General features: G+C 45.4%; 1 protein-coding gene across 1 annotated transcript; it reads left to right on the forward strand.

The window, feature by feature from the left end:
* Nucleotides 1–803: 803 nt before the first annotated feature.
* On the forward strand, nt 804–22,517 carry LOC132764277 (actin-related protein 2-B-like). Its single transcript, XM_067472412.1, has 9 exons — nt 804–926; nt 10,249–10,359; nt 14,217–14,432; nt 14,515–14,587; nt 15,893–16,029; nt 19,076–19,225; nt 19,399–19,544; nt 21,789–21,921; nt 22,184–22,517. The coding sequence occupies exons 1-9, from the start codon at nt 879–881 to the stop codon at nt 22,352–22,354; spliced, it is 1,185 nt and encodes a 394-aa protein (XP_067328513.1). The 5' UTR covers nt 804–878; the 3' UTR covers nt 22,355–22,517.
* Nucleotides 22,518–25,780: the final 3,263 nt, after the last annotated feature.

Consider the following 25,780-nt stretch of genomic DNA (forward strand, 5'->3'; position numbering starts at 1 on the left):
ACAGGAAAAGAGATTGAAAGATGGGCTCAAAGCCAACCTTAAAAACTCTGGCATAGACACTGAGAATATATAGATTATTATTGTTCTATTATTATTACACTTTTATTATTTTAATATATATTATTTTAATATATAATTATTAATTATTACTATTATTTTAATAGGTAAAGGTAAAGGTAGTCCCCTGACCTTAAGTCCAGTCATGTCTGACTCTGGGGTGTGGTGCTCATCTCCATTTCTAAGCCAAAGAGCCAGCGTTGTCCGTAGACACCTCCAAGGTCATTATATAATTATTATTTCAAAGGAATGATAATAATTTATTATTATTTATATAGATTATTATTATTCTATTATTATTATTATATTACACTTATTATTGTGGATCTACTCTACACTGATCATCTAGTGCATTATTTGCCAGTGTGGATGCAGCATGAAATGGACCCAGCATGAAAGGATCAAGGCTTGGGATTTGTAGTTCTGTCACTTGGGGTTGCCCAAACTCAATAGTATGGCATGTTGGGATTTGTAGTTCCCAGAGAAAGAGAGGGAGGGAGAGCTCTTGGTGTGCAAACAAACTATAAATCCCACTTGGCTCAAGGCTGTGGGCTCCTGGGAGTTGTAGTCCTCGGAGGCCTTTGCCCAAAGAGCCAGTGCAGACCCTCCAGGGTGTTTCCCCCTTTGCCTGCTTTGAGTCAGGCCGAGGGAGGCGGGTCCCGGAGGAAGGGGAGGAGGAGGCGAAGGGCGTCAACTTGGCTCCGCCAGCCCAGGATGTTACATCACAGCCGGGCTTGGGGGCGCTGCCGGCTCGCTCTCCTTGGCCAAGTGCAGGCGGAGAGGAAGAGGCGGAGGAGGTGGAGGAGGAGGAGGAGGGAGCCATGGACAGCCAGGGGCGCCGCGTGGTGGTCTGCGACAACGGCACCGGGGTGAGGCCAGGACACCACTCCCGCTTAACCGGAAACTCTCAAGCAACCGGAATATATATATATATATATATATATATATATATATTCTTCTCTATCTCTCTTTCTTTCTTTCCCAATTTGTTTCACTTTATGATATCACCTCCTAAATGCCGGTTGCTTGAGAGTTTCCGGTTAACCGAAAACTCTCAAGCAACCGGACTAATATATATATATATATATATATATATTTCTTTCTTTCGTCCCAATTTGTTTCACTTTATGATATCACCTCCCAATGCTGGTTGCTTGAGAGTTTCCGGTTAACCGGAAACTCTCAAGCAACCGGACTATATATATATATATATATATATATTTCTTTCTTTCTTTCTTTCTTTCTTCCCAATTTGTTTCACTTTATAATATTAACTCCCAAGTGCCGGTTGCTTGAGAGTTTCCGGTTAACCGGAAACTCTCAAGCAACCGGCATTGGGAGATGATGTTATAAAGTAAAACGCACCTTGCAACGGTATCCCTCCCAGGATCCCACAGAACAAACGTCTGGAGGGGGAATGAGCAAGAATGGTAGTGCAATCCAAGGCAACTCTCAGTTAACCGGAAACTCTCAAGCAACCGGACATATATCTATCTCTCTCTCTCTTTCTCTCTCTCTTTCTTTCTTTCTTCCCAATTTGTTTCACTTTATAATATTAACTCCCAAATTGCCGGTTGCTTGAGAGTTTCCGGTTAACTGAGAGTTGCCTTGGATTGCAATACCATTCATGCTCATTCCCCCTCCAGACTTTTTTTTTCTGTGGGATCCCCCCGGGAGGGATATCTTGGCAAGGTGCGTCTGCACTGCAGAAGGTGACTCACTTCCATACCACTTTGCAGATTCTTTCCTGATTGTTTTGATTTTTGTAGTGGGTGGGCAATGGATGTAGAATTTGGAAGGGACCCCAAAGGCCATCCAGAACCACCCCCTTTCTGCAATTCTGGAGGACACCATCCAAGCCCATAATAATAATAATAATAATAATAATAATAATAATAATAATAATATAATATATGGTGAAGATTGAATACTTGACGTGGAAGGGAGCCTATTATTATTATTATTATTATTATTATTATTATTATGTTGGAGGCAAGTGAGAATGTTGCAATTGGTCCCCTTGATTAGCATTGAATGGCCTTGCAGCTTCAAAGCCTGGCTGCTTCTTACCTGTGGTCCAGCATTTCTGTGTTCTCAAATAATAATACTGTGCCCTGATTGTTTCATGTCAGAAAACAATCAGGGCTAGGTAACAAAGGATTCTTCCAGGCAGGAAGCAGCCATGCTTTGAAGCTGCAAGGCCATTCAATGCTAATCAAGGTGTATTATCATCTTTGATGGCCTTTAGGGTCCCTTCCAAGTCTAGTATTCAATCATCATCATATTTTAATAATATTATATTATCAATAGTATTATTTTGTAATAATATTATTATATGATGTGATAGTATTATTATATTATTATAGTATTATTATATTATATTAGTAATAATAATATATTATTATTATCATCATTATCATTATTATTATTATTGGAGCCCCTGGTGGCGCAGTGGGTTAAAGCACTGAGCTGCTGAGCTTGTTGATCGAAAGGTCGCAGGTTCGATTCCGGGGAGAGGCGTGAGCTTCCGCTGTCAGCCCTAGCTTCTGCCAACCTAGCAGTTCGAAAACATGCAAATGTGAGTAGATCAATAGGTACCGCTCCGGCGGGAAGGTAACGGCGCTCCATGCAGTCATGCCGGCCACATGACCTTGGAGGTGTCTACGGACAATGCCGGCTCTTCAGCTTAGAAATGGAGATGAGCACCACACCCCAGAGTCAGACATGACTGGACTTAATGTCAGGGGACTCTACCTTTACCTTTACTATTATTATTATTAAAATATGATGATGGTTGAATACTAGACTTGGAAGGGACCCCAAAGGCCATCCAGAACCACCCCCTTTCTGTAATCCTGGAGGACACCAGCCAAGCCCATAATAATAATAATAATAATAATAATAATAATACTATTATTATTAAAACACGATGATTGAATACTAGACTTGGAAGGGATTCCAAAGGCCATCCAGAACCACCCCCTTTATGTAATCCTGGAGGACACCATTCAATCACATAATAATAATAATTAGATTCAGAAGAGACCCAAAGGGCCATCCAATGCATCCCCAATCTCCCATGCAGGAAGACACTATCAAAGCTTTCCTGACAGATGGCCATCTACTCCCTGCTTAAAAACCTCTAAAGAAGGAGACTGCATCATCTATTTTTTGAATATTAGATTTGGAAGAGACCTAAAGGGCCATCCAATGCATCCCCATTCTCCCATGCAGGAAGACTCCATCAAAGCCCTCCTGACAGATGGCCATCTAGTCCCTGCTTAAAAACCTCCAAAGAAGGAGATTGCATCATCTATTATTATTATTGTTGTTGTCGTTGTTGTTATTGAATATTAGATTCGGAAGAGACCCAAAGGGTCATCCAATGCAACCCCCTTCTGCCAGGCAGGAAGACACCATCAAAGCCCTCCTGACAGATGGCCATCTAGTGCCTGCTTAAAAACCTCCAAAGGAGGAGATTGTATCATCTATTATTATTGTTGTTGTTGTTGTTGTTGTTATTGAATATTAGATTCGGAAGAGACCCAAAGGGCCATCCAATGCAACCCCCTTCTGGTAGGCAGGAAGACACCATCAAAGCCCTCCTGACAGATGGCCATCTAGTGCCTGCTTAAAAACCTCCAAAGAAGGAGATTGCGGACCTGTGGTCAAGCCACTTAATGTGTGATGTTCTTAACTCTTGATTAGTATGTGCATATAGGGACATACATGCGTGTAGGGTGAGTGGAGAGATGCGGAGGTTGCCTTTCCGTGAAGCAGCAGTCGTGTCACGCTGCAAACCTGGTTTTCTTTGTGCGAGGGTTTTGCTCAGCGGCACTCAGTGGGCGAAGGAAGGACTCTGTGTTCCCAGATCCGTGACTCAAGGCAGACGAAGCAGACGGATCAGCCTCGGCTGGCTTTTTTCCCTTTGCGGGTCTCACTTCTCTCCTTCCGTGTTCTGGAAAAAGAGAGAGACGGTCATGAAAAGAGGATGTTTCCACACTGCAAGCTCAACCGCCGCCTAATATTTCCTGTACAATCTTTGCACCACAATTATTATCAGATTCACACAGGAGGTATATATAAGCACACACACTATATATACATATATACATACATACATACATATATATATATATATATATATATATGGAGCTCCTGGTGGTGCAGCAGGTTAAACTGCTGAGCTGCTAAACTTGTTGACCAAAAGGTTGCATGTTCAAAATCGGGGAGTGGGTGAGCTCCCGCTGTCAGCCCCAGCTTCTGCCAACTTAGTAGTTCGAAAACATGCAAATGTGAGTAGATGGGAAGGTAACGGTGCTCCATGCAGTCCCAACATGTACATACACACAGAATCACATAATTTATGTGTATATATATATATATATATATATAATTTTACTTATATAATTTTATTTCTACTGTATGAACACACACATAATTTTATTTATATTAATTTATGCTATACTAACATATACATATATATATATAAAGGTAAAGGTAGTCCCCTGACATTAAGTCCAGTCATGCCTGACTCTGGAGGTTGGTGCTCATCTCCGTTTCTAAGCCGAAGAGCCGGCGTTGTCCGTGGACACCTCCAAGGTCATGTGGCCGGCATGACTGCATGGAGCACCGTTACCTTCCCGCCGGAGCGGTACCTATTGATCTACTCACATTTGCATGTTTTCAAACTGCTAGGTTGGCAGAAGCTAGGGCTGACAGCGGAAGCTCACACCGCTCCCCGGAATCGAACCTGCGACCTTTCGGTCAACAAGCTCAGCAGCTCAGTGCTTCAACCCACTGTGCCACCGGGGGCTCCATATATATACACATATATATACACACACATATATAATCTATTTATACACACACACAATTTTATTTATGCTGTCCCCACATGTACATACACACAGACACACATAATTTATATATATGTGTGTGTGTGTGTGTGTGTATCATACTACATATATATGTCATACTGCATATATATATAATTTTACTTATATAATTTTATTTCTACTGTATGAATACACACATATTTATATATACTTATATATATAAATAATCTGTGTATATATATGTATATATTGGTATAGTATAAATTAATATAAAAATAAAATTATTTGTGTGTATTCATACAGTAGAAATAAAATTATATAAGTAAAATTTTATATATATATCTATATATATATGTAGTATGACACACACACACACAAATACATATATATAGATATATAAATTTATATTATTTTAAAATCTATTTCTACACACACACTATTTTATTTATACTGTCCCAACATATACATACATACAGAATCATATATATTATGTCATACTACATATATATATAATTTTACTTATATAATTTTATTTCTACTGTATAAATACATATAATTTTATTTATATTAATTTATACTATACCAATATATACATATACACACACATAATTTATATACATTTACATTATTTTTACATAATTCTATTTATACACACACACAATTTTATTTCTATTATTTTATTTATACTATCCATATATATGCATGTGTATATATATATGTATACTGGAAGGTAACAGCACTCCATGCAGTCATGCCGGCCACATGACCTTGGAGGTGTCTACGGACAACGCTGGCTCTTCGGCTTAGAAATGGAGATGAGCACCACACCCCAGAGTCAGACATGACTGGACTCAATGTCAGGGGACTACCTTTACCTTTATACTGTCCATACACACACACACACGTATATATATACACACAAACAAAATAAGTTGATACAATAAACTCTCAGGCTTGATATTCGTATTGACGGCCTTTGTGGTCTCTTCCAAGGCAAAGTCCAAGATTCAAGCCAGTCTGTTTGCTTTTGGGGAAAGGCGTTGCCTCTTGACAGCGAACTTCCTTCCAGTTGCTATATATATATATATATATATATATATATACACACACACACACACACACTTACTAGCTTGGGGACCCGACGCTGCCTGGGTTATCGGGGCTCAGGGTGCCAAGTTTGGTCTTGATCAGTCATAGGTGTGGGTCGCAATAGTCTTAGAAAGTGAGTGAAGCTACTGCAAGTCCCAGCATCCATGGTTCATTGGTCCACAAACCCCATCCAGACGTTGAGTGGCTCATGGGGACTCCGTATGCCAAGTTAGCTCTTGATCAGTCATTGGTGTGAGTTGCAGTGATCTCAGGAAGTCACTGAAAGTACTGCAAGTCCCATCATCCATGATCCGCCCTCCTCCAAACTGCAACAGAATGTAGAGTGGGTCACGAGGGCTCTGTGTGTGAAGTTTGGTCTTTATTGGTCATTGGATGAGGGTCGCAGTTCTCTCAAGAAGTAAGTGAAGGTACTACAAGTCCCATCATCCATGATCCACCCTCCTCCAAACTGCAACAGAATGTAGAGTGGGTCACGAGGGCTCTGTGTGTGAAGTTTGGTCTTTATCGGTCATTGGATGAGGGTCGCAGTTCTCTCAAGAAGTAAGTGAAGGTACTACAAGTCCCATCATCCATGGTCCACCCTCCAAACTGCAGCAGAATGTAGAGTGAGTCATGGGGGCTCTGTGTGTGAAGTTTGGTCTTTATCGGCCATTGATGAGGGTCGCAGTTCTCTTAAGAAGTGAGTGAAGGTACTGCAAGTCCCATAATCCATGGTCCGTCCTGCCCCAAACTGCACCAGGATGTATAGTGGGTCATGTGGGCTCTGTGTGAAGTTTGGTCTTTATCGGTCATTGGATGAGGGTCACAGTTCTCTCAAGAAGTGAGTGAAGGTACTGCAAGGCCCATAATCCAGGGTCCGTTTTGCTTTAAATCGTACCAGGGGGTTCTGAGTGGCAAGTTTAGTCTTGATCTGTCATTGTTGGGGGCCACAGTGGTCTGTGGGTGCCCAAGCGTTTTAAAGTACTACAAATCCCATAATTCGTGGTCCACCTCCCCCAAACCGCACCAGGACGTAAAGTGGGTCATGGGGGTTATGTATGCCAAGTTTGGTCCAGGTCTATCACTCGTGTAGGTCACAGCGGCCTGTGAAAATGGCAGGCAATCAGAAAGCTGCCACATACACCTCCACATACAAACATACAAACATTCACTTTATATATATACTAGCTTGGGGACCCGGTGGTGCCCGGGTTATTTGAGAAAGGCATTGTGTGTCAAGGTTGTTCTTTATCAGTTATTTATGTGGCTCACAGTGATCTCAGGAAGTTAGTGAAGGTACTGCAAGTCCTATCGTCCATGGTCCATCCTCCTCCAAACAGTACCAGGAAGTAGAGCGGCTCATGGGGGCTCTGTGTGTCAAGTTTGGTATTGATCAGTCATTGGATGAGGGTCACAGTGGTCACAGGAAGTGAGTGAAGGTACTTCAAGTCCCATCATCCATGGTCCATCCTCCTAACTGCACCAGGATGTAGAGTGGGTCAGGGGGGCTCTGTGTGAAGTTTGGTCTTTGTCAGTCATTGGATGAGGGTCGCAGTTCTCTCAAGAAGTGAGTGAAGGTACTGCAAGTCCCATCATCCATGGCCCGCCCTCCTCCAAACTGCACCAGGATGTAGAGTGGGTCAGGGGGGCCCTGTGTGAAGTTTGGTCTTTGTCAGTCATTGGATGAGGTTCGCAGTTCTCTCAAGAAGTGAGTGAAGGTACTGCAAGTCCCATCATCCATGGTTCGTCCTACCCAAAACTGCAGCAGAATGTAGAGTGGGTCATGGGTTGCTCTGTGTGTGAAGTTTGGTCTTTATCGGTCATTGGATGAGGGTCGCAGTTCTCTCAAGAAGTGAGGGAAGGTACTACAAGTCCCATCATCCATGGTCCGTCCTGCCCCAAATCGCACCAGGGGGCTCTGAGTGGCAAGTTTAGTCTTGATCTGTCATTGTTGGGGGCCACAGTGGTCTGTGGGTGCCCAAGCGTTTTAAAGTACTACAAATCCCATAATCCGTGGTCCACCTCCCCCAAACCGCACCAGGACGTAAAGTGGGTCATGGGGGTTATGTGTGCCAAGTTTAGTCCAGATCTGTCACTCATGCAGGTCACAGTGGCCTGTGAAAGTGGCAGGCAATCAGAAAGCTGCCACATATACCTCCGCATACAAACATACGAACATTCACTTTATATATATAGATATATATAAATATATATATACACAGTAGACTCCCAGTTAACCGGCATCATCACTAGCAAAGATCATCAGGGGAAAGAAGGAAAGAGAGAGAGAGGCCTTTGCATTTCTTCTCTGCAAAGTTTGCAAATACTCCAGGCCACAGGCTGCAAGCGGCTTCCGCTTTGCTAGCCGCGTTCGTTCCGCTGTGAGTCAGAGCTCGGCATTGCGTTTCCCGTTTGTCCACTTCCTCTTTTTATGTTGCTTTTCTGGGTCTGGCTCAAAGGGAGATCTCTTCCACACTGTAGAAGGAAAGTTTCATATCTTCTGTCGTGGGAAGCACCGTCCCAGATTATTATTATTATTATTATTATTATTATTATTATTATTATTATTATTAGAAACACAGCAAGATGAGTCCACAGCAAACAAGATCACTCTGCTGGTTGTTGTATTGCCAAATAATTCGTGCAGATCCCAGTAAGGTGGCCTTTTGCTGCTGGCAGATGGTAATTTTGTCAGCGTCGATTGTGTTTAAGTCTAGGCCAAGGTCTTTAGGCACTGCACCCAGTGTGCCGATCACCACTGGGACCACATTGACCGGCGTGTGCCACAGTCTTTGCAGTTCGATCTTTAAATCCTCGTATTGTGTCAGCTTTTCTGGTTGTCTTCTGTCCTCGGAAGCACTGTCCCAGAGTGTTGTTGTTGTTGTTGTATTAACAACAACAACAACAACTGGAAAAGCTAACATGATATGAGGATTTAAAGATCGAACTGCAAAGACTCTGGTACAAGCCAGTAAAGGTAGTCCCAGTGGTGATCGGCACACTGGGCGCAGTGCCTAAAGACCTTGGCCTGCACTTAAAAACAATCAGCGCTAACCAGGTTACCATCTGCCAGCTGCAAAAGGCCACCTTACTGGGATCCGCACGCATTATTCGCCGATACATCACACAGTCTAGATGCATCATGGGTGGGGTTCAGTGTACTCTCTGGCTATTGGGTAAACTACAACTCCCATTATGGTGAGTCAATTCCCTTAAACCTCTCCAGTATGTTGAGCTAGGGTTTTGTGTGCCAAGTTTGGTCCAGGTCCATAATTTGTGGACGTCACAGTTTCTCTGGTTGTGGGTGAACTACAACTCCCAGAAAGGAAGGTCAGTTCCCCCCAAACCCCTTCAGTAATCAGATCTTGCCATATCATGTCTGTGTGCCAAATTTGGTCCAGATCCATCGGGTTCACAGTTCTCTCTGGGTGTAGGTGAACTACAACTCCCCCAAATCAAGGTGAATTTCCCCCAGAGACCGCCAGTATTTTTTGCTGATCTCTGTGTGCAAAGTGTGGTCCAATTTCATCTTTGGTGGAGTTCAGAGTGCTCATTGATTGCAGGTGAACTATAAATCCCAGTACCTACAACTCCAAAATGCCCAGGCCAATTCCTCTCCAAACCCATCAGGATTCAAATTTGGGCATATTGGGTATGCATGCCAAGTTTGGTCCAGATCATTGTTTGGGATTCATAGTGCACTCTAGATATAGGTGAACTACAACTCCTATAAATCCCTCCAAAGACTTCCAATATGTTTTGTTGCTCATGGGGGAATCTGTGTGACAAGTTAGTACCAGATCCATCATTGGTGGAGTTCAGAGTGCTCTTAGATTGCAGGTGAACTATACATTCCAGTACCCACAAGTCCTATAAATCATGGCTAATCCTCCCCAAACGTCTCTAGGATGTTCAGTTGTTGATCTTTTCTTCTGTTTGCTGTGTGTCATAGAAAAGAATAGGAAAGGGTTAAGGGAGAGGCAGTGGGCGGGGTCATGCAAATTCCACACCAATGGAGAGAGTTAGAAACACTGGGATGTCTGTGGTGGAGGAAAAACAGAAAATGCACACATACATAGATATATACACACAAATATGTATATAGACAAGCACACACATATACACAATATGCATGTACACATATAAACACACAAATATACAAATATATACACACATATATACACAAATATACACACAAAAATAAACACATATATATACTACTGTTGGGTTGTAACTCCCGTAACTCCCCGTTCTTTCTCCGCAGTTTGTCAAGTGTGGCTATGCTGGGTCTAACTTCCCTGAGCACATCTTCCCGGCTCTGGTGGGGCGCCCCATCATCCGCTCCACCGCCAAAGTGGGCAACATTGAGATCAAGGTGAGTGGCGCTGGGCACAAGTCTTGAATACCAGTGGGTCCGATTTCCAGTGGAAGAGGGTCCAGAACGGGGGTCTTCACACTTTGCACTTTGAGGGTGTGCAGGTACAGCTGTACCAGGAGCTCCAATTTTGTTTGCTTTGCATTGAATGTTTGTTGTAGTCCTAAGTTTCAGGGACTCTGCAGATAGGTGGCTTCTTTTGGCTGCAATCATAGGGCAAGCCACCTATCAATTATAGTTAGGTTCCCTGGTCCCGCCTCCTTTTTGGGTTTTAGAGGGAATAGGAGCCATTTTGGGTTCAGTCCACACAGAGAAGCCTTTCATGCAGGACATAATGCCAAGAGCTCCTGTAGAAAGCTTCGTCTTCTACGGCTTGGCCGGAAGATATACAGCCTTACAGCTCCTTTGCTGAAGGACTTCAGTCAGCCATCACCGAAACCTGAACTCCTTTTCCCCTGGAAGTCTACAAAGCTCTGCTTGGTAAGGGTCTCTTGCGGAAGCCAGAAGCAGTCGGTACCGGGTGCAGGGGCTCCACGCCAACAGAGGCAAAGACAGACTGCCCAGATTAGAGGTTAAGGATTTCCCCATTAGTTAGTATACAGTTATGAAGATAGTGCCTGTTCCCTGTGGACAAGACTGAGAGAGAACCAATAGACTGTTAAGAAAGCTTTAAAGTACCTGTTTGTTTTCATTAATAAAGAACTTTGTTGAACCTTTAAGCAATCTAAAGACTCTGTTTTAAGGAAATCCAAAGGCCTTTAATCTGAGGCAGCCCCAGCGTCCCGTTGGGCACACGGAATGTATGTCCTGTCTACAGTCTTTTGCACAGGCCCAGCATGCAACAGTATAGAAGGATAGTTCAGGGTCCCAAAGACTGTTGAGGGGCTCAACTATTTGTTGTTGTTGTTGTTGTTGTTGTTGTTGTTGTTATATGAATTCCTTCCCTCTCTTTTTCCTATCTACTTTTTTCCTCTTCCTTTTCTCCTTCCCTCTCTGATTCCTATCTTCTTTTCTTTCTTCCTTTTCTCCTTCCTTCTCTTTTTCTTCCTTCCCTTTCTTTCTTCCTTTTCTCCTTACCTCTCTTTTTCCTACCTGCCTACCTTTCTTTTCTCCTTCCTTCCCCTTTACCTACCTATTTTTCTTTTTCCTTTTCTCCTTCCTCTCTTTTTCTTTGTTCCTTTTTTCCTTCCCTCTTTCCACCTCCCTCCCTTTCTTTGTTCCTTTTCTCCTTCCCTCTCTTTTTCCTTCCTCCCCCCCAACGAAGATACTTTTCTCATTCCTTCTCTGTTTTCTACCTACCTTTCTTCCTTTTCCTTCACTTTTTCCTCACTTCCTCCCTTCCTTCCTCTCTTCCTTTTCTAATTCCCTCTCTTTTTCCTCCCTTCTTCCCTCCCTTCTTCCCTTCCTTTTCTCCTTCCCTCTTTGTTTCCTACCTACTTTTCTTTCTTCCTTTTCTCCTTCCCTCACTGTTTCCTACCTACCTTTCTTCCTTCCTTTTCTCCTTTCCTCTCTTCTTCTTCCCTCCCTCCCTCCCTTTTCTCTTTCCCTCTCTTTTTCCTCCCTCCCTCCCTCCCTCCCTTCCTTTTCTCCTTCCCTCTTTTTTTCTTACCTTTTTTTCTTCCTTTTCTCCTTCCCTCTCTGTTTCCTACCTGCCTTTCTTCCTTTTCTCCTTCCCTCTTTTTTTCTTACCTTTCTTTCTTCCTTTTCTCCTTCCCTCTCTGTTTCCTACCTACCTTTCTTCGTTCCTTTTTTCCTTCCCTCTTTCCACCTTCCTCCCTTTCTCCGTTCCTTTTCTCCTTCCCTCTCTTTTTCCTCCCTCCCTTCCTTCCTTCTTCCCTTCCTTTTCTCCTTCCCTCTCTGTTTCCTACCTTTCTTCCTTCCCTCTCTTTTTCCACCCTCCCTCCCTTCCTTCTTCCCTTCATTTTGTCCTTCCTTCTCTGTTTCCTACCTTTCTTCCTTTTCCTTCCCTTTTTCCTCCCTCCCTTTTCTCCTTCCCTCTCTTTTTCCTCCCTCCCTCCTCCCCTTCCTTCTTCCCTTCCTTTTCTCCTTCCCTCTGTTTCCTACCTACCTTTCTTCCTTTTCTCCTTCCTCCTCTTTTTCCTCCTTTCCTCCCTTCCTCCCTTCCATCCTTTTCTCCTTCCCTCACTGTTTCCTACCTACCTTTCTTTCTTCCTTTTCTCCTTCCCTCTTTTTTTCCTCCCTCCCTTCCCTTTCTCCTTCCCTCTTTATTCCTATCTATCTTTCTTTCTTCCTTTTCTCTTTCCTTCTCTTTTTTCTACCTACCTTTCTTTCTTCCTTTTCTCATTCCCTCTCTTTTTCCTATCTACCTTTCTTGTTTCCTTACCTCTCTTATTCTTACCTACCTTTCCTTCTTCCTGCCCTCCTTCCTTCTTTTTCCTACCTACCTTTCTTTCTTCCTTTTCTCCTTCTCTCTCTTTTTCCTCCCTCCCTTCCTTTTCCCCTTCCCTCTCTTTTTCCTACCTACCTTTCTTTTCTCCTTACCTCTCTTATTCTTATCTATCTTTCCTTCTTCCTGCCCTCCTTCCCTCTGTTTCCGATATTCTTTTCTTTCATTTGTCCTCCCCCCTTTCCTACCTACATACCCTTCTTTTTTCCTTCCCCTTTTTCCTACTTATCTTTCTTCCTTCTTTTTCTCCTTCCCACTGTATCCTACCAACGTTTTGTTCTCCCTTTCTTCTCTTCCTTCTCTCTTTTTCCTACCTACCTACCTTTCTTTCCCTCTTCTTTCCCTTTTTCCTCCCTCCCTTTCTTTTCTCCTTTCTTCTCTTTTTCATGACTACCTTTCTCCCCTTCCTTCACTCTCTTCTTTCCTACCTTTTATTTTTCTTTCTTTCTCCCTCCTTCTGTTTTGGAAGGAGCAAGAATGGGGTGGAAAGGAATCTCTCTATTTTGGGCAGAGAAATAAAGAGAGGAGAGGAAAGAAGAAGCCTCAGTGGTGCATTGGGTTAAACCCTTGTGCCGACAGGACTGAAGACCGACAGGTCGGAGGTTCTAATCCGGGGAGAGCGTGGATGAGCTCCCTCTATCAGCTCCAGCTCCCCATGTGGTCACTTGGGAGAAGCCTCCCACAAGGATGGTAGACATCAATAATAATAATAATAATAATGGGTTAAACCCTTGTGCCAGCAGGACTGAAGCCCGACACGTCAGAGGTTCGAATCTGGGGAGAGTGTGGTTGAGCTCCCTCTGTCAGCTCCAGCTCCCAATGTGGGGACTTGAGAGAAGCCTCCCACAAGGATGGTAGACATCAATAATAATAATAATATTATTAATGGGTTAAACCCTTGTGCCAGCAGGACTGAAGAGGTTCGAATCCAGGGAGAGTGTGGATGAGCTCCCTCTGTCAGCTCCAGCTCCCCATGTGAGGACTTGAGGGAAGCCTCCCACAAGGATGGTAGACATCAATAATAATAATAATAATAATAATAATAACAATGGGTTAAACCCTTGTGCCAGCAGGACTGAAGACCAACAGGTTGGAGGTTCAAATCTGGGGAGCGAGCGGGCGAGCTCCCTCTGTCAGCTCCAGCTCCCCATGCGAGGACTTGAGAGAAGCCTCCCACAAGGATGGGAGACATCAATAATAATAATAACAACAACAACAACAACAATAATAAACTTTATTTATACCCCTCCACCATCTCCTCGATGGGGACTCAGAGCAGCTTACATGAGGCCAAGCCCAAACAATAATTATAATAAAGAGAAACCGAAAACTCAAACCGAAAATGCGAACAATCCAGGTGTCCCCTGGGCAATATCCTTGCAGACGGCCGATTCTGTCGCACCAGAAGCGACTTGCAGTTTTGTCAATGTGGGCGTTTCTTGCCCTCCAGGACCTAATGGTGGGGGATGAAGCCAGCGAGTTGCGCTCCATGCTGGAGGTGAACTACCCCATGGAGAACGGCATCGTACGCAACTGGGACGACATGAAGTACCTGTGGGACTACACCTTCGGGCCCGAGAAGCTCGACATCGAGCCCCGCAACTGCAAGATCCTGCTCACCGAGCCCCCCATGAACCCCACCAAGAACCGGGAGAAGATAATCGAGGTGCGTCAAAAGGGACTTCGTTTGGGTTGTGGTGGGAAAAGTGGGACATCCCTGCTTATATCGATTTCCCTCTCCCATTTAGGTGATGTTTGAGACCTACCAGTTTGAAGGCGTTTACATTGCCATCCAAGCAGTGCTCACTCTCTATGCTCAGGGTAAGTTAAGAATTGTAAATATCCCCAATTTGCTCCAAGAAAATACCTGGAATCAAACTATGTCCCATTCTGGACACCACAACTGAAGGGAGATGTTGACTCTAAGCAGGAATGTGTCTGGGATGACATTTCACTACTTCAGTCCTTTTCCGGGGGAGGGGGGGAGGGGGTATTTCCTTTTAAATCTTTGTACCGCCTTGTATTGATGTATTTTCCCCTTTTTAAATTGGCTGGGGTTTTCTTGTGAGCTTTTACTTTGAGGCTTTTATATTACAGGCTTGAGACACTCTTGTAGTAAACTAAGTAACAAAGTTTATTTATAGCTTCTGGCTCCAGTGCTTATGGTTACATTTGTGTGTTCTGTTACAGTCTTGAGTCTTACAATCAATCCCATTCACTTAGTTAACTTTTTTTATCAAACTTCAACTGTTTCAACTGTTACTTTTTCATATACACTTGACAGAACTATATTCCACCTTAAACCACACCGGCACTTCTTTATTTTCCTTAAAACTTAAGCCTCCTTTTCCTAACTGCTTTTCTCTCACAGAAGTTCCTAACTGTCCTTCACAAAACAGGAATCCCCAACTCACTATCCTGACTCTCTAACTGCTTATTTTTAAACTTAACTCCGCCCCTTTGGAATGTTCATCTCTCTTCCCCCCAACTGCCTTTCCGGCTCAGCGGCCCTTTCAAATCCTGGCCTACACTCATCTGCATACGACCAATCGGCTGCATGTATGCAAATTAATCTTGCCTTTACTGTTGCTACCCTATTTCTGCCAATTCTGCCACATTGCAACATAGAGCTATACATCAAAAATTTAACATAGATCAACAAGTTCGCTACAGTGTCCAAAGGAGGGTGACTCAAAGGATCAAAGGTCTGGACAACAAGCCCTATGAGGAGCGGCTTAAAGAGCTGGGCATGTTTAGCCTGCAGTAGAAAAGGCTGAGAGGAGACATGTATATGTATATATGTGTGTGGGTGGGTGTATATATGTGTGTGTATATATTTGTATGTTTCTTTTCAGTCCTTTCCAGTTGTTTCTCTTCAATCCTCTTCAATCACTTGGGATGGCAACATCAACAATCCATACTGTGTATTATTATTGGTTGTGGGTGAATGACAACTCCCAGATTGGACAGTCAGTTCCCCCCTGTATGGCCATCTGTTGGGAGGTCTTTGATGGTGTCTTCCTGCCTGGCAGAAGGAGGTTGGACTGGATGACCCTTGGGGTCTCTTGCAACTCTAGAATTCTGTGACTTGACAACACATAATTGCCCAATTCCTTACCCTTGTAGGCCTTCTCACTGGCGTGGTGGTGGACTCAGGCGACGGCGTCACCCACATCTGTCCAGTCTATGAGGGTTTCTCTCTGCCTCATCTCACCCGTCGGTTGGATATAGCCGGGCGTGACATCACACGCTACCTCATCAAGGTGAGAGTGGTAGATTTTTACAGGGTTTTGTTGGGGAAAGCGAAACCAATTTCTGAGTTTTGGGATAAAAGGTTTGCCTCAAGGGGAAAGCTGTTAGATCAGGCATCGTTTGGAAATGGAAGTTCATGTGCCATGGAAATCCTGTTCAAGGGGTCTTGTTCCTGTGGAGTTTTGTAGCTTTTTGGATTGTCTTTGCATCCTGTTGATTCCTGTTTGGTTAAATGCTGTCTTGGATTGCTTTTATATCTGGTGTGGACATTGCTTTGTGTTACTATTTTTATGGACTTATTACTTTTTGGAACTTTCTTATTTTCTTACAAGCATTTATTTCTTCTGGCTATTTACTAAGCTTCAAAAAAAGAAGATTTGTTCCTTCACTCTTTGAATGGCATGTTTTAAAGTCACAAGGCTTTTTCCTGACCTGGAATACAACAGGGACAAAGAGAAGCTGAGCAGTTAGGAGTTTGGTGTGGAAGAAGAAGGGTCAGAAGTCTGAAGGGGGAAGGAAGGAAGGAAGGAAGGAAGGAAGGAAGGAAGGAAGGAAGAGATTTGGGAACTGGTTTATGAAATATACTGTAGTTAATAGGCCTCTGTAGCGAATTTGTTGATCTATGTTAAATTTTTGATGTATAGCTCTATGTTGCAATGTGGCAGAATTGGCTCAAATAGGGTAGCAACAGTAGAGGCAAGATTAATTTGCATACGTGCAGCCGATTGGTTGTATGCAGATGAGTGTAGGCCAGGATTTAAAAAGGCCACTGAGCCAGAATGGCAGTTGGGGGAAGAGAGCTGAACATTCCAAAAGGGGCGGAGTTAAGTTTAAAAAATAGGCAGTTAGAGAGTCAGAAAAGTTCAGTTAGGAATTCCTGTTTGTGAGGTACAGTTAGGAACTTCTGTGAGAGAAAAGCAGTTAGGAAAATGGAGCTCAAGTTTTAAGGAAAAGAAAGAAGTGCCAGTGTTTAAGGCAGAATATACATAGTTTTGTCAAGAGAGTATGAGGAAGTAACATATTTGTTGATGTGAAACAGTTGCAGTTTGATAGGAAAAGTTAACCAAGTGGATGATATTGAATGTACGACTCAAGACTGTAACAGAACACACAAATGTAACCATAAGCGTTGGAGCCAGAAGTTGTAAATAAACTTTGTTACTTCGTTTATTACAAGAGTGTCTCAAGCCTGTGATATAAAGCCTCAAGGTAAAAGCTCACAAGAAAGCCCCAGCCAATTTTAAAGGAAAACTGCTTCAGTACAAGGCAGTAAAAAGATTTAAAAAGAAAATATTTTCCCCCCACATCGTCACACATAAAAAGGCACTGAAGTAGTGAAACGTCGTCCCAGCCTCTATAGTGATTAGAGTGCTGTAAGGGGAAGGGAGAATCGAAAGGTTTTAATAGATTTGTTTGGATTTCTATATCTGGAACTTTGTTTTAAGAAACTCAAGATATAAGTACTATCCTCTGTAAGAAGTAAAGTTTGACAAGTTATTTGAAACCATTATGCAGATTGACTGTTCAAAATAAACAACATATTCCTGTTTCATTCCAACTGAAGTCTTTGTGTGGCTTCTTAAACATTCCAGTGAAGGAAGGGGCCTATTGGTGGCAGCAAAATAAACATTTAACTGAGTGGCCTTGTGTGTTTGAGGATGTGTGTACTCTGATCCCCTCACGTCCTCACCTTAGGCCAGACCTTGTCATTTGTCCTCCATCTTGTGTGTGGTGTTCCTGTGGTGTTCTGTCCCCCCTCAGTCTTAAGGAAAAGGCCTGAGGCTGTTAGGAATGGTGGGAGTTGGAGTCCAAAAGACCTGGAGGGCCCAAGTTTGCCGATGCGTGGTGTAAACAGTCCCTTTGTAGTCAATGTGGATGCACACATGGATCTCTTGGCTTTGGGTTACAGCCAGTGTTAGACGGGGTTACACTCCCCCTGAAGACGCAGGTTCGCAGCTTGGGAGTGATCCTGGACTCATCGCTGAGCCTGGATCCCCAGGTCTTGGCGGTGGCCGGGAGAGCTTTTGCACAATGAAAACTTGTGCGCCAGCTGCGCCTGTACCTCGGGAAGTCAGATTTGGCCACGGTGGTCCACGCTCTTGTTACATCCCAATTAGATTACTGCAGTGCACTCTACATAGGGTTGCCTTTGAAGACTGTTCGGAAACTTCAATTAGTCCAGCGGGAGGCAGCCAGATTACTCACCGGAGCGTCATACAGGGAGCATACCACCCCTCTGCTATGTCAGCTCCACTGGCTGCCGATCCAGTTCCGAGCACAATTTAAAGTGCTGGTTTAAGGCAGAATATAGTTCTGTCAAGAGTGTATGAGAAAGTAACATATTTGTTGATGTGAAACAGTTGAAGTTTAATAGGAAAAGTTAACCAAGTGAATGATATTGAATGTACGACTCAAGACTGTAACAGAACACACAAATGTAACCATAAGCGTTGGAGCCAGAAGTTATAAATAAACGTTGTTACTTTGTTTATTACAAGAGTGTCTCAAAACCCTATACGGTTCCAGCCCAGCGTATCTGTCCGAACGGATCTCCCTCTATGTCCCGCCTCGGAGTTTAAGATCTTCTGGGGAAGCCCAGCTCTCAGCCCTGCCTCTATCACAAGCGAGATTGGCGGCGACGAGGAGCAGGGCCTTCTCAGTGGTGGCCCCTCACCTGTGGAATTCTCTCCCTGGGGAAATTAGATCAGCGACATCCCTCCTTTCCTTTAGAAGGAAATTAAAAACATGGATTTGGGACCAGGCGTTTGGGCAATCTGGCAGATGAATAAAGGACTACGACGACCAATAAGAATAGATAAGGTAGAACGAAATATGGACTCTGAGTTGGCGAACGCCGAGCTTGAGATTGGTTTATTGACTGTGATATATATTGATTGTTTTAACTGTCTTAATTGCTGTTTTACACGTTTATTTGCATTATTGTGTAGGCATTGAATTATGCCTTTTTGTAAGCCGCCCATAGTCCCCCCTCGGGAGTTGAGAAGGGCGGGGTAGAAGTACACGAAATAAATAATAAATAAAATAAATTTGTTGCAGTTGTTGCTCCTGCGTGGCTACGCCTTCAACCACTCGGCCGACTTCGAAACGGTGCGGATGATGAAGGAGAAGCTCTGCTACGTGGGTTACAACATCGAGCAGGAGCAGAAGTTAGCCCAAGAGACGACGGTGCTGGTGGAGTCCTATACGGTAATCTTTCACTCTCTTCCGGGGACACAGAGGTAGTCTTGGGATGTTGTCACCAACACAACTGTAACCAATGTCCCCACATCTCTACATTTTCCCCCACACGTTGCCATTGAGTTTCCTGTGGTTTTCCTCCGGTCTCACTGTTGTCCTCCCTCTTCTTGTTGCCTCTCCAGCTGCCGGATGGCCGAGTGATCAAGGTCGGCGGAGAGCGCTTTGAGGCCCCCGAGGCCTTGTTCCAGCCCCATCTCATCAATGTCGAGGGAGTCGGGGTCGCGGAACTCCTTTTCAACACCATCCAGGCCGCCGACATCGACACTCGGTGAGAAAGGTTTGGGCGAAATGCTAACAGGACAGAGAAAAAAGTCGGAACTGCGCAATCCCTTCTTTGCCCCAGTCTTGTTTCTGCCAAAAGAGCTCTAACTGGGGAAACTGGAGCATAGGATGCAGTATGGGAGAGGCAGCACCATATAGGGAGATCGGCAATATGGGAATATCTGGCTACTCTAAATGAATTCAGGACTCTTAAGGCCAGATGATGCAGTACGGGAATGGCAGCACCATATCGGTACCGTATATTCCAGGGTACTAGACAGCTTTTTATGCCTGGAAAATCTTATTAAAAGTTGGGGGTCGTCTAGTACTCCATTCAAGGACCTTCTCTGCCCTCGGCGCATACCTCCTCCGAAGGCTTGCCTAGGCCCAAGGAAGTGCCTCCGGACGCCGACTCGTAGCAGCACTTGGAGTCGGCGTCCGGAGACGCTTCCTTGGGCCTTCGGATGCCGACTCCAAGCAGCGCTGGTCAACGGTGTGCCTTGGATGTTCTCCCAAAGGCATACTGGGAGCAGTAGGATTCAGGGAACTACAGCTCCCAGCATGCCTCTGGGAACACATCCAAGGCACATCGTTGCCCAGCGCTGCTTGGATATGAAGGTCTAAGGAAGCGTCTCCGGATGCCGACTCTCCGGATACGACGGCATGCCTTGGATGTGGTCTGAGAGGCATGCTGGGAGCAGTAGGAGTTGGGGAACTACTGCTCCCAGCATGTCTCTGGGAACACATCCAAGGCACGCCCTCGCCCAGCGCTGCTTGGAGTCTGCGTTTGAAGGCCCAAGGAAGTGTCTCCGGACACTGATTCCAAGCAGTGCTGGGTGACGGCGTGCCTTGGATGTGCTACCAGAGGCATGCTGGGAGCAGTAGAAGTCGGGGAACTACTACTCCCAGTATGCCTCTGGGAGCACATCCAAGGCACGTCCTCGCCCAGCGCTGCTTGGAGTCTGCATCCGAAGGCCTAAGGAAGCATCTCCGGAAGCCGGCTCCCAAGCAGCGCTGGGCAACGGCATGCCTTAGATGTGCTACCAGAGTTACGCTGGCAGCAGTAGGAGTCGGGGAACTACTACTCCCAGTATGTCTCTGCAAGCACATCCAAGGCACGTCCTCGCCCAGCGCTGCTTGGAGTCTGCATCCGAAGGCCTAAGGAAGCATCTCCGGAAGCCGGCTCCCAAGCAGCGCTGGGCAACGGCATGCCTTAGATGTGCTACCAGAGTTACGCTGGCAGCAGTAGGAGTCGGGGAACTACTACTCCCAGTATGTCTCTGCAAGCACATCCAAGGCACACCGTTGCCCAGCACTGCTTGGAGTCTGTGTTTGAAGGCCCAAGGAAGTGTCTCCGGAAGCTGACTCCAAGCACTGCTGGGCGACGGCATGCCTTGGAAGTGCTCTGAGAGGCATGCTGGGAGCAGTAGGAGTCGGGGAACTATTGCTCCCAGCATGCCTCTGGGAACACATCCAAGGCATGTCCTCGCCCAGCGCTGCTTAGAGTCTGCATCCGAAGGCCCAATGATGATGTGTCTCCGGATGGCGACTCCAAGCAGTGCTGGGCGACGCCATGCCTTGGATGTGCTACTAGAGGAATGCTGGGAGCAGTAGGAATCAGGGAACTACTGCTCCCAGCATGCCTCTTGGAACACATCCAAGGCACGCTGTCGCCCAGCGCGGCTTGGAGTTGGTGTCCGGAGGCCCAAGTAAGCATCTCCGGATGACTCCTAGCAGCGCTGGGTGACAGCGTGCTTGGATGTGCTTCCCAAGGCATACTGGGAGCAGTAGGAGTTGAGGAACTACTGCTCCCAGCATGCCTCTTAAACGCCGAGTATATCCCTAACTCTGTATTTTATCATCAAAAGTTGGGGGGGGGGGGGAGATTGTCTTATTACCACCCCCCCCCCCCCCCCCTGGTCGCCTTGTATTCCGGAATATATGGAAGATACGTTTTGGAAAACCAGGAATCTCCATAGCCTTTTGGAAGCATGACACTTTTGGAGTGTCCCTCTGCAGAGGTTGAGATAGGACGGGATATAAAAGGACCCAAACCATTATTGTCTTGTCAACCTGACATCAAATTGTAGAGCCATTTGTCGGCACTTAGAAAAGATGGCCATACTCACAAAAAGTCAACGTGGGTTTCTCAAAAAGAAGGGCAATCCTGCCCAGTTTTTTTGGAGACACTCGGACTCCTGGGCTGCCGAGGCCTCACTTGTCTTCTCCCGTTGCGTCTTTCTTCTTGCAGGAGTGAGTTTTACAAGCACATTGTCCTTTCGGGGGGTTCCACCATGTACCCCGGACTGCCCTCCCGCCTGGAACGGGAGATCAAGCAGCTCTACTTGGAGCGGGTGCTGAAGGGCGACGTGGAGAAGCTGTCGGTGAGTCTCAGGCATCACACATTGCGGGGAACACATGTGATCCAATACATAAAGCCAGCAGAGTGTCTGCTGTGGACTCATCTTGTGTCAATAATAATAATAATAATAATAATAATAATAATAATAATGTGTTCAACTTGTGATTTTGTGATACGAAATCCAGCATATAGATCTCGTTTGCTGTGACTTACTGTGCTTTTGCACCAGTAAAATAATAATAATAATAATAATAATAATAATAATTTTGGTTTCCCCCCTCCAGAAATTCAAGATCCGCATCGAGGACCCGCCACGCAGGAAGCACATGGTGTTCCTTGGCGGAGCGGTGCTGGCCGACATCATGAAGGACAAGGACACCTTTTGGCTCCAGCGCTCCGAGTACCTCGAGAAGGGGACCCGGATCCTGGAGAAGCTGGGGGTGACCGTCCGATAGGAACGGAGCCCTCCGGCCGTTTGGCCTCGATACATTCCAGCCCTCTCTCTTTCCCTCCTCCTGTGGATCGACCACATTGCAGATATATTTTTTTGTATGCATGTATCATGTTTGGGATCAGTGGAAGACCCAAATAAGAGAAGGGGAGACTCCCTTGGCTCGATGATTGTCTCGCGCCTTTTCTTTTACTCCTTGCTTGTCCTCATAAGGCATCCCAGTGTTCCTTTCTCTCTCCTCCCCTGCCAATGTCCTCCACCAACACCACACTGACCACCACCCAAGTGAAGGCTTTCCTTCGGGGACAATTTCATCCTAGAGTTGACGTGTTTCCTCCACCACAGGCATCCCAGTGTTCCTTACTCTGTCCATTGGTGTGGAATTTGCATGACCCTGCCCACTTATGCTCCTGCCTCCACAAACAGCTATAGTTCCCACTAGTCAGGAAACACCACAGGCATCCCAGTGTTCCTTTCTCTCTCTTTCCCTGACAATGTCCTCCACCAACACCACACTGACCACCACCCAAGTGAAGGCTCTCCTTTGGGGACAATTTCATCCTAGAGTTTATGTGTTTCCTCCACCACAGGCATTCCTGACAAGCTCCTGCCTCCATAAACTATAGCTCCCACTAGTCAGGAAACACAAAAGGTCCTCCGTCCAATCACATTGCAGGTTATAGTGTCATGAACATGTCCGACAGTCCTGCCAATATTCTCCACCAACACCAAACTTCCCACCACCCAAGTGAAGGCTTTCATATGGGGAAAATTTCATCCTAGAGTATGTTTCCTCTACCACAGGCATCCCAGTGATCCTTTCTCTCTCTTTCCCTGCTAATATCCTCCATCAACACTACACTGACCACCACCCTAGCGAAGGCTTTTATTCAGGGAAAATTTCATCCTAGAGTATGTGTTTCCTCCACCACAGGCATCCCAGTGTTCCTTTCCCTCTCTTTCCCTGCCAATGTCCTCCACCAACACCACACTGACCACCACCCTAGCGAAGGCTTTTATTCAGGGAAAATTTCATCCTAGAGTATGTGTTTCCTCCACCACAGGCATCCCAGTGTTCCTTTCTCTCTCTTTCCCTGCTAATGTCCTCCACCAACACCACACTGACCACCACCCAAGTGAAGGCTTTAATTCGGGGACAATTTCATCCTAGAGTTTATGTGTTTCCTCCACCACAGGCATCCCAGTGTTCCTTTCCCTCTCTTTCCCTGCCAGTATCCTCCACCAACAACACACTGACCACCACCCAAGTGAAGGCTTTAATTCAGGGACAATTTCATCCTAGAGTGTATGTGTTTCCTCCACCACAGGCATCCCAGTGTTCCTTTCTCTCTCTTTCCCTGCTAATGTCCTCCACCAACACCACACTGACCACCACCCAAGTGAAATTATTCAGGGATAATTTCATCCTAGAGTGTATGTGTTTCCTCCACCACAGGCATCCCAGTGTTCCTTTCTCTCTCTTTCCCTGCCAATGTCCTCCACCAACACCACACTGACCACCACCCAAGTGAAGGCTTTAATTCGGGGACAATTTCATCCTAGAGTTTATGTGTTTCCTCCACCACAAGCATCCCAGTGTTCCTTTCTCTCTTTATCTGCCAATGTCCTCCACCAACACCATACTGCCCACCACCCAAGCAAAGACTTTCATGCAGACACAATTTCATCCTAGATGTCATGTCTTTCCTCCACCACAGGCATCCCAGTGTTCCTTACTCTCTCCATTGGTGTGGAATTTGCATGACCCTGCCCACTGCCCCTCCCATAACCCTTTCCTGACTTTTTCTATGGTACACAGCAAATGGGAATTGATCAGTAACTAAACATACTAGAGAAGTGTGGGGAGAATTCACCATGATTTAGAGGAGTTGTAGATCCTGGGATGTATAGTTCACCTGCAATCACTCTGAACTCCACCAATGATTGACCTGGAACTAACTTGTCACACAGAAGCTCCATGACTAACAAACTATAATGGAGGTCTTTGGGGGGATTTATAAAGAGTTGTAGTTCACCTACATCCAGAGTGCACTATGAAACCGACACCAATGGATCGGGACCAAACTTGGGATGCATATGTCGAAATGTGATTACTGGAGGGGTCTTTGGGGGAACTGACCTTCCTTTCTGGGAGTTGTAGCTCACCTACACCCAGAGTGCACTATGAACCCAACACCAACGAATCTGGACCAAACTTGGCATGCATACATGATACGTCGAAATTTGATTACTGGAGGGGACTTGGAAGGAACTTCCTTTCTGGGAGTTGTAGTTCACCTACATCCAGAGTGCACTATGAACCCAACACCAATGGATCTGGACCAAACTTGGGATGCATATGTCGAAATTTGATTACTGGAGGGGCCTTGAGGGGGACTGACCTTCCTTTCTGGGAGTTGTAGTTCACCTACATCCAAAGTGCACCATGAACCCAACTTGGCATGCATACCTGATATGTTGAAATTTGATTACTGGAGGGGTCTCGGGGGGAACTGACCTTCCTTTCTGGGAGTTGTAGTTCACCTACACCCAGAATGCACTATGAACCTGACACCAACGAATCTGGACCAAACTTGGCATGCATACCTGATATGTCGAAATTTGGTTCCTGGAGGGGTCTTGAGGGGGACTGACCTTCCTTTCTGGGAGTTGTAGTTCACCTACACCCAGAGTGCACTATGAACCCAATACCAATGGGTCTGGACCTGGATGTTGAAATTTGATTACTGGAAGGGTCTTGGGGAGGGGGGGGGGACTGACCTTCCTTTCTGGGAGTTGTAGTTCACCTACATCCAGAGTGCACCATGAACCCAATACCAATGGATCTGGACCAAACTTGGGATGCATACCTGATATGTCGAAATTTGATTACTGGAGGGGTCTTGGGGGGAACTGGCCTTCCTTTCTGGGAGTTGTAGTTCACCTACACCCAAAGTGCACTAAGAACTCGACACCAACGAATCTGGACCAAACTTGGCATGCATACATGATATGTTGAAATTTGATTACTGGAGGGGTCTTGGAGGGAACTTTATTTCTGGGAGTTGTAGTTCACCTACATCCAGAGTGCACCATGAACCCAACACCAATGGATCTAGATCAAACTTGAGATGCATACCTGATATGTCAACATGTGATTACTGGAGGGGTCTTTGGGGGAACTGGCCTTCCTTTCTGGGAGTTGTAGTTCACCTACACCCCGAGTGCACTATGAACCCGACACCAATGGATCTGGACCAAACTTGGGATACATATGTCGAAATTGGATTACTGGAGGGGTCTTGAGGGGGACTGACCTTCCTTTCTGGGAATTGTAGTTCACCTACACCCAGAGTGCACTATGAACCCAATACCAATGGGTCTGGACCAAACTTGACATGCATACCTGATATGTCGAAATTTGGTTCCT

This window comes from Anolis sagrei, chromosome 12 (genome assembly GCF_037176765.1).
Source record: "Anolis sagrei isolate rAnoSag1 chromosome 12, rAnoSag1.mat, whole genome shotgun sequence".
Taxonomy (NCBI): domain Eukaryota; kingdom Metazoa; phylum Chordata; class Lepidosauria; order Squamata; family Dactyloidae; genus Anolis; species Anolis sagrei.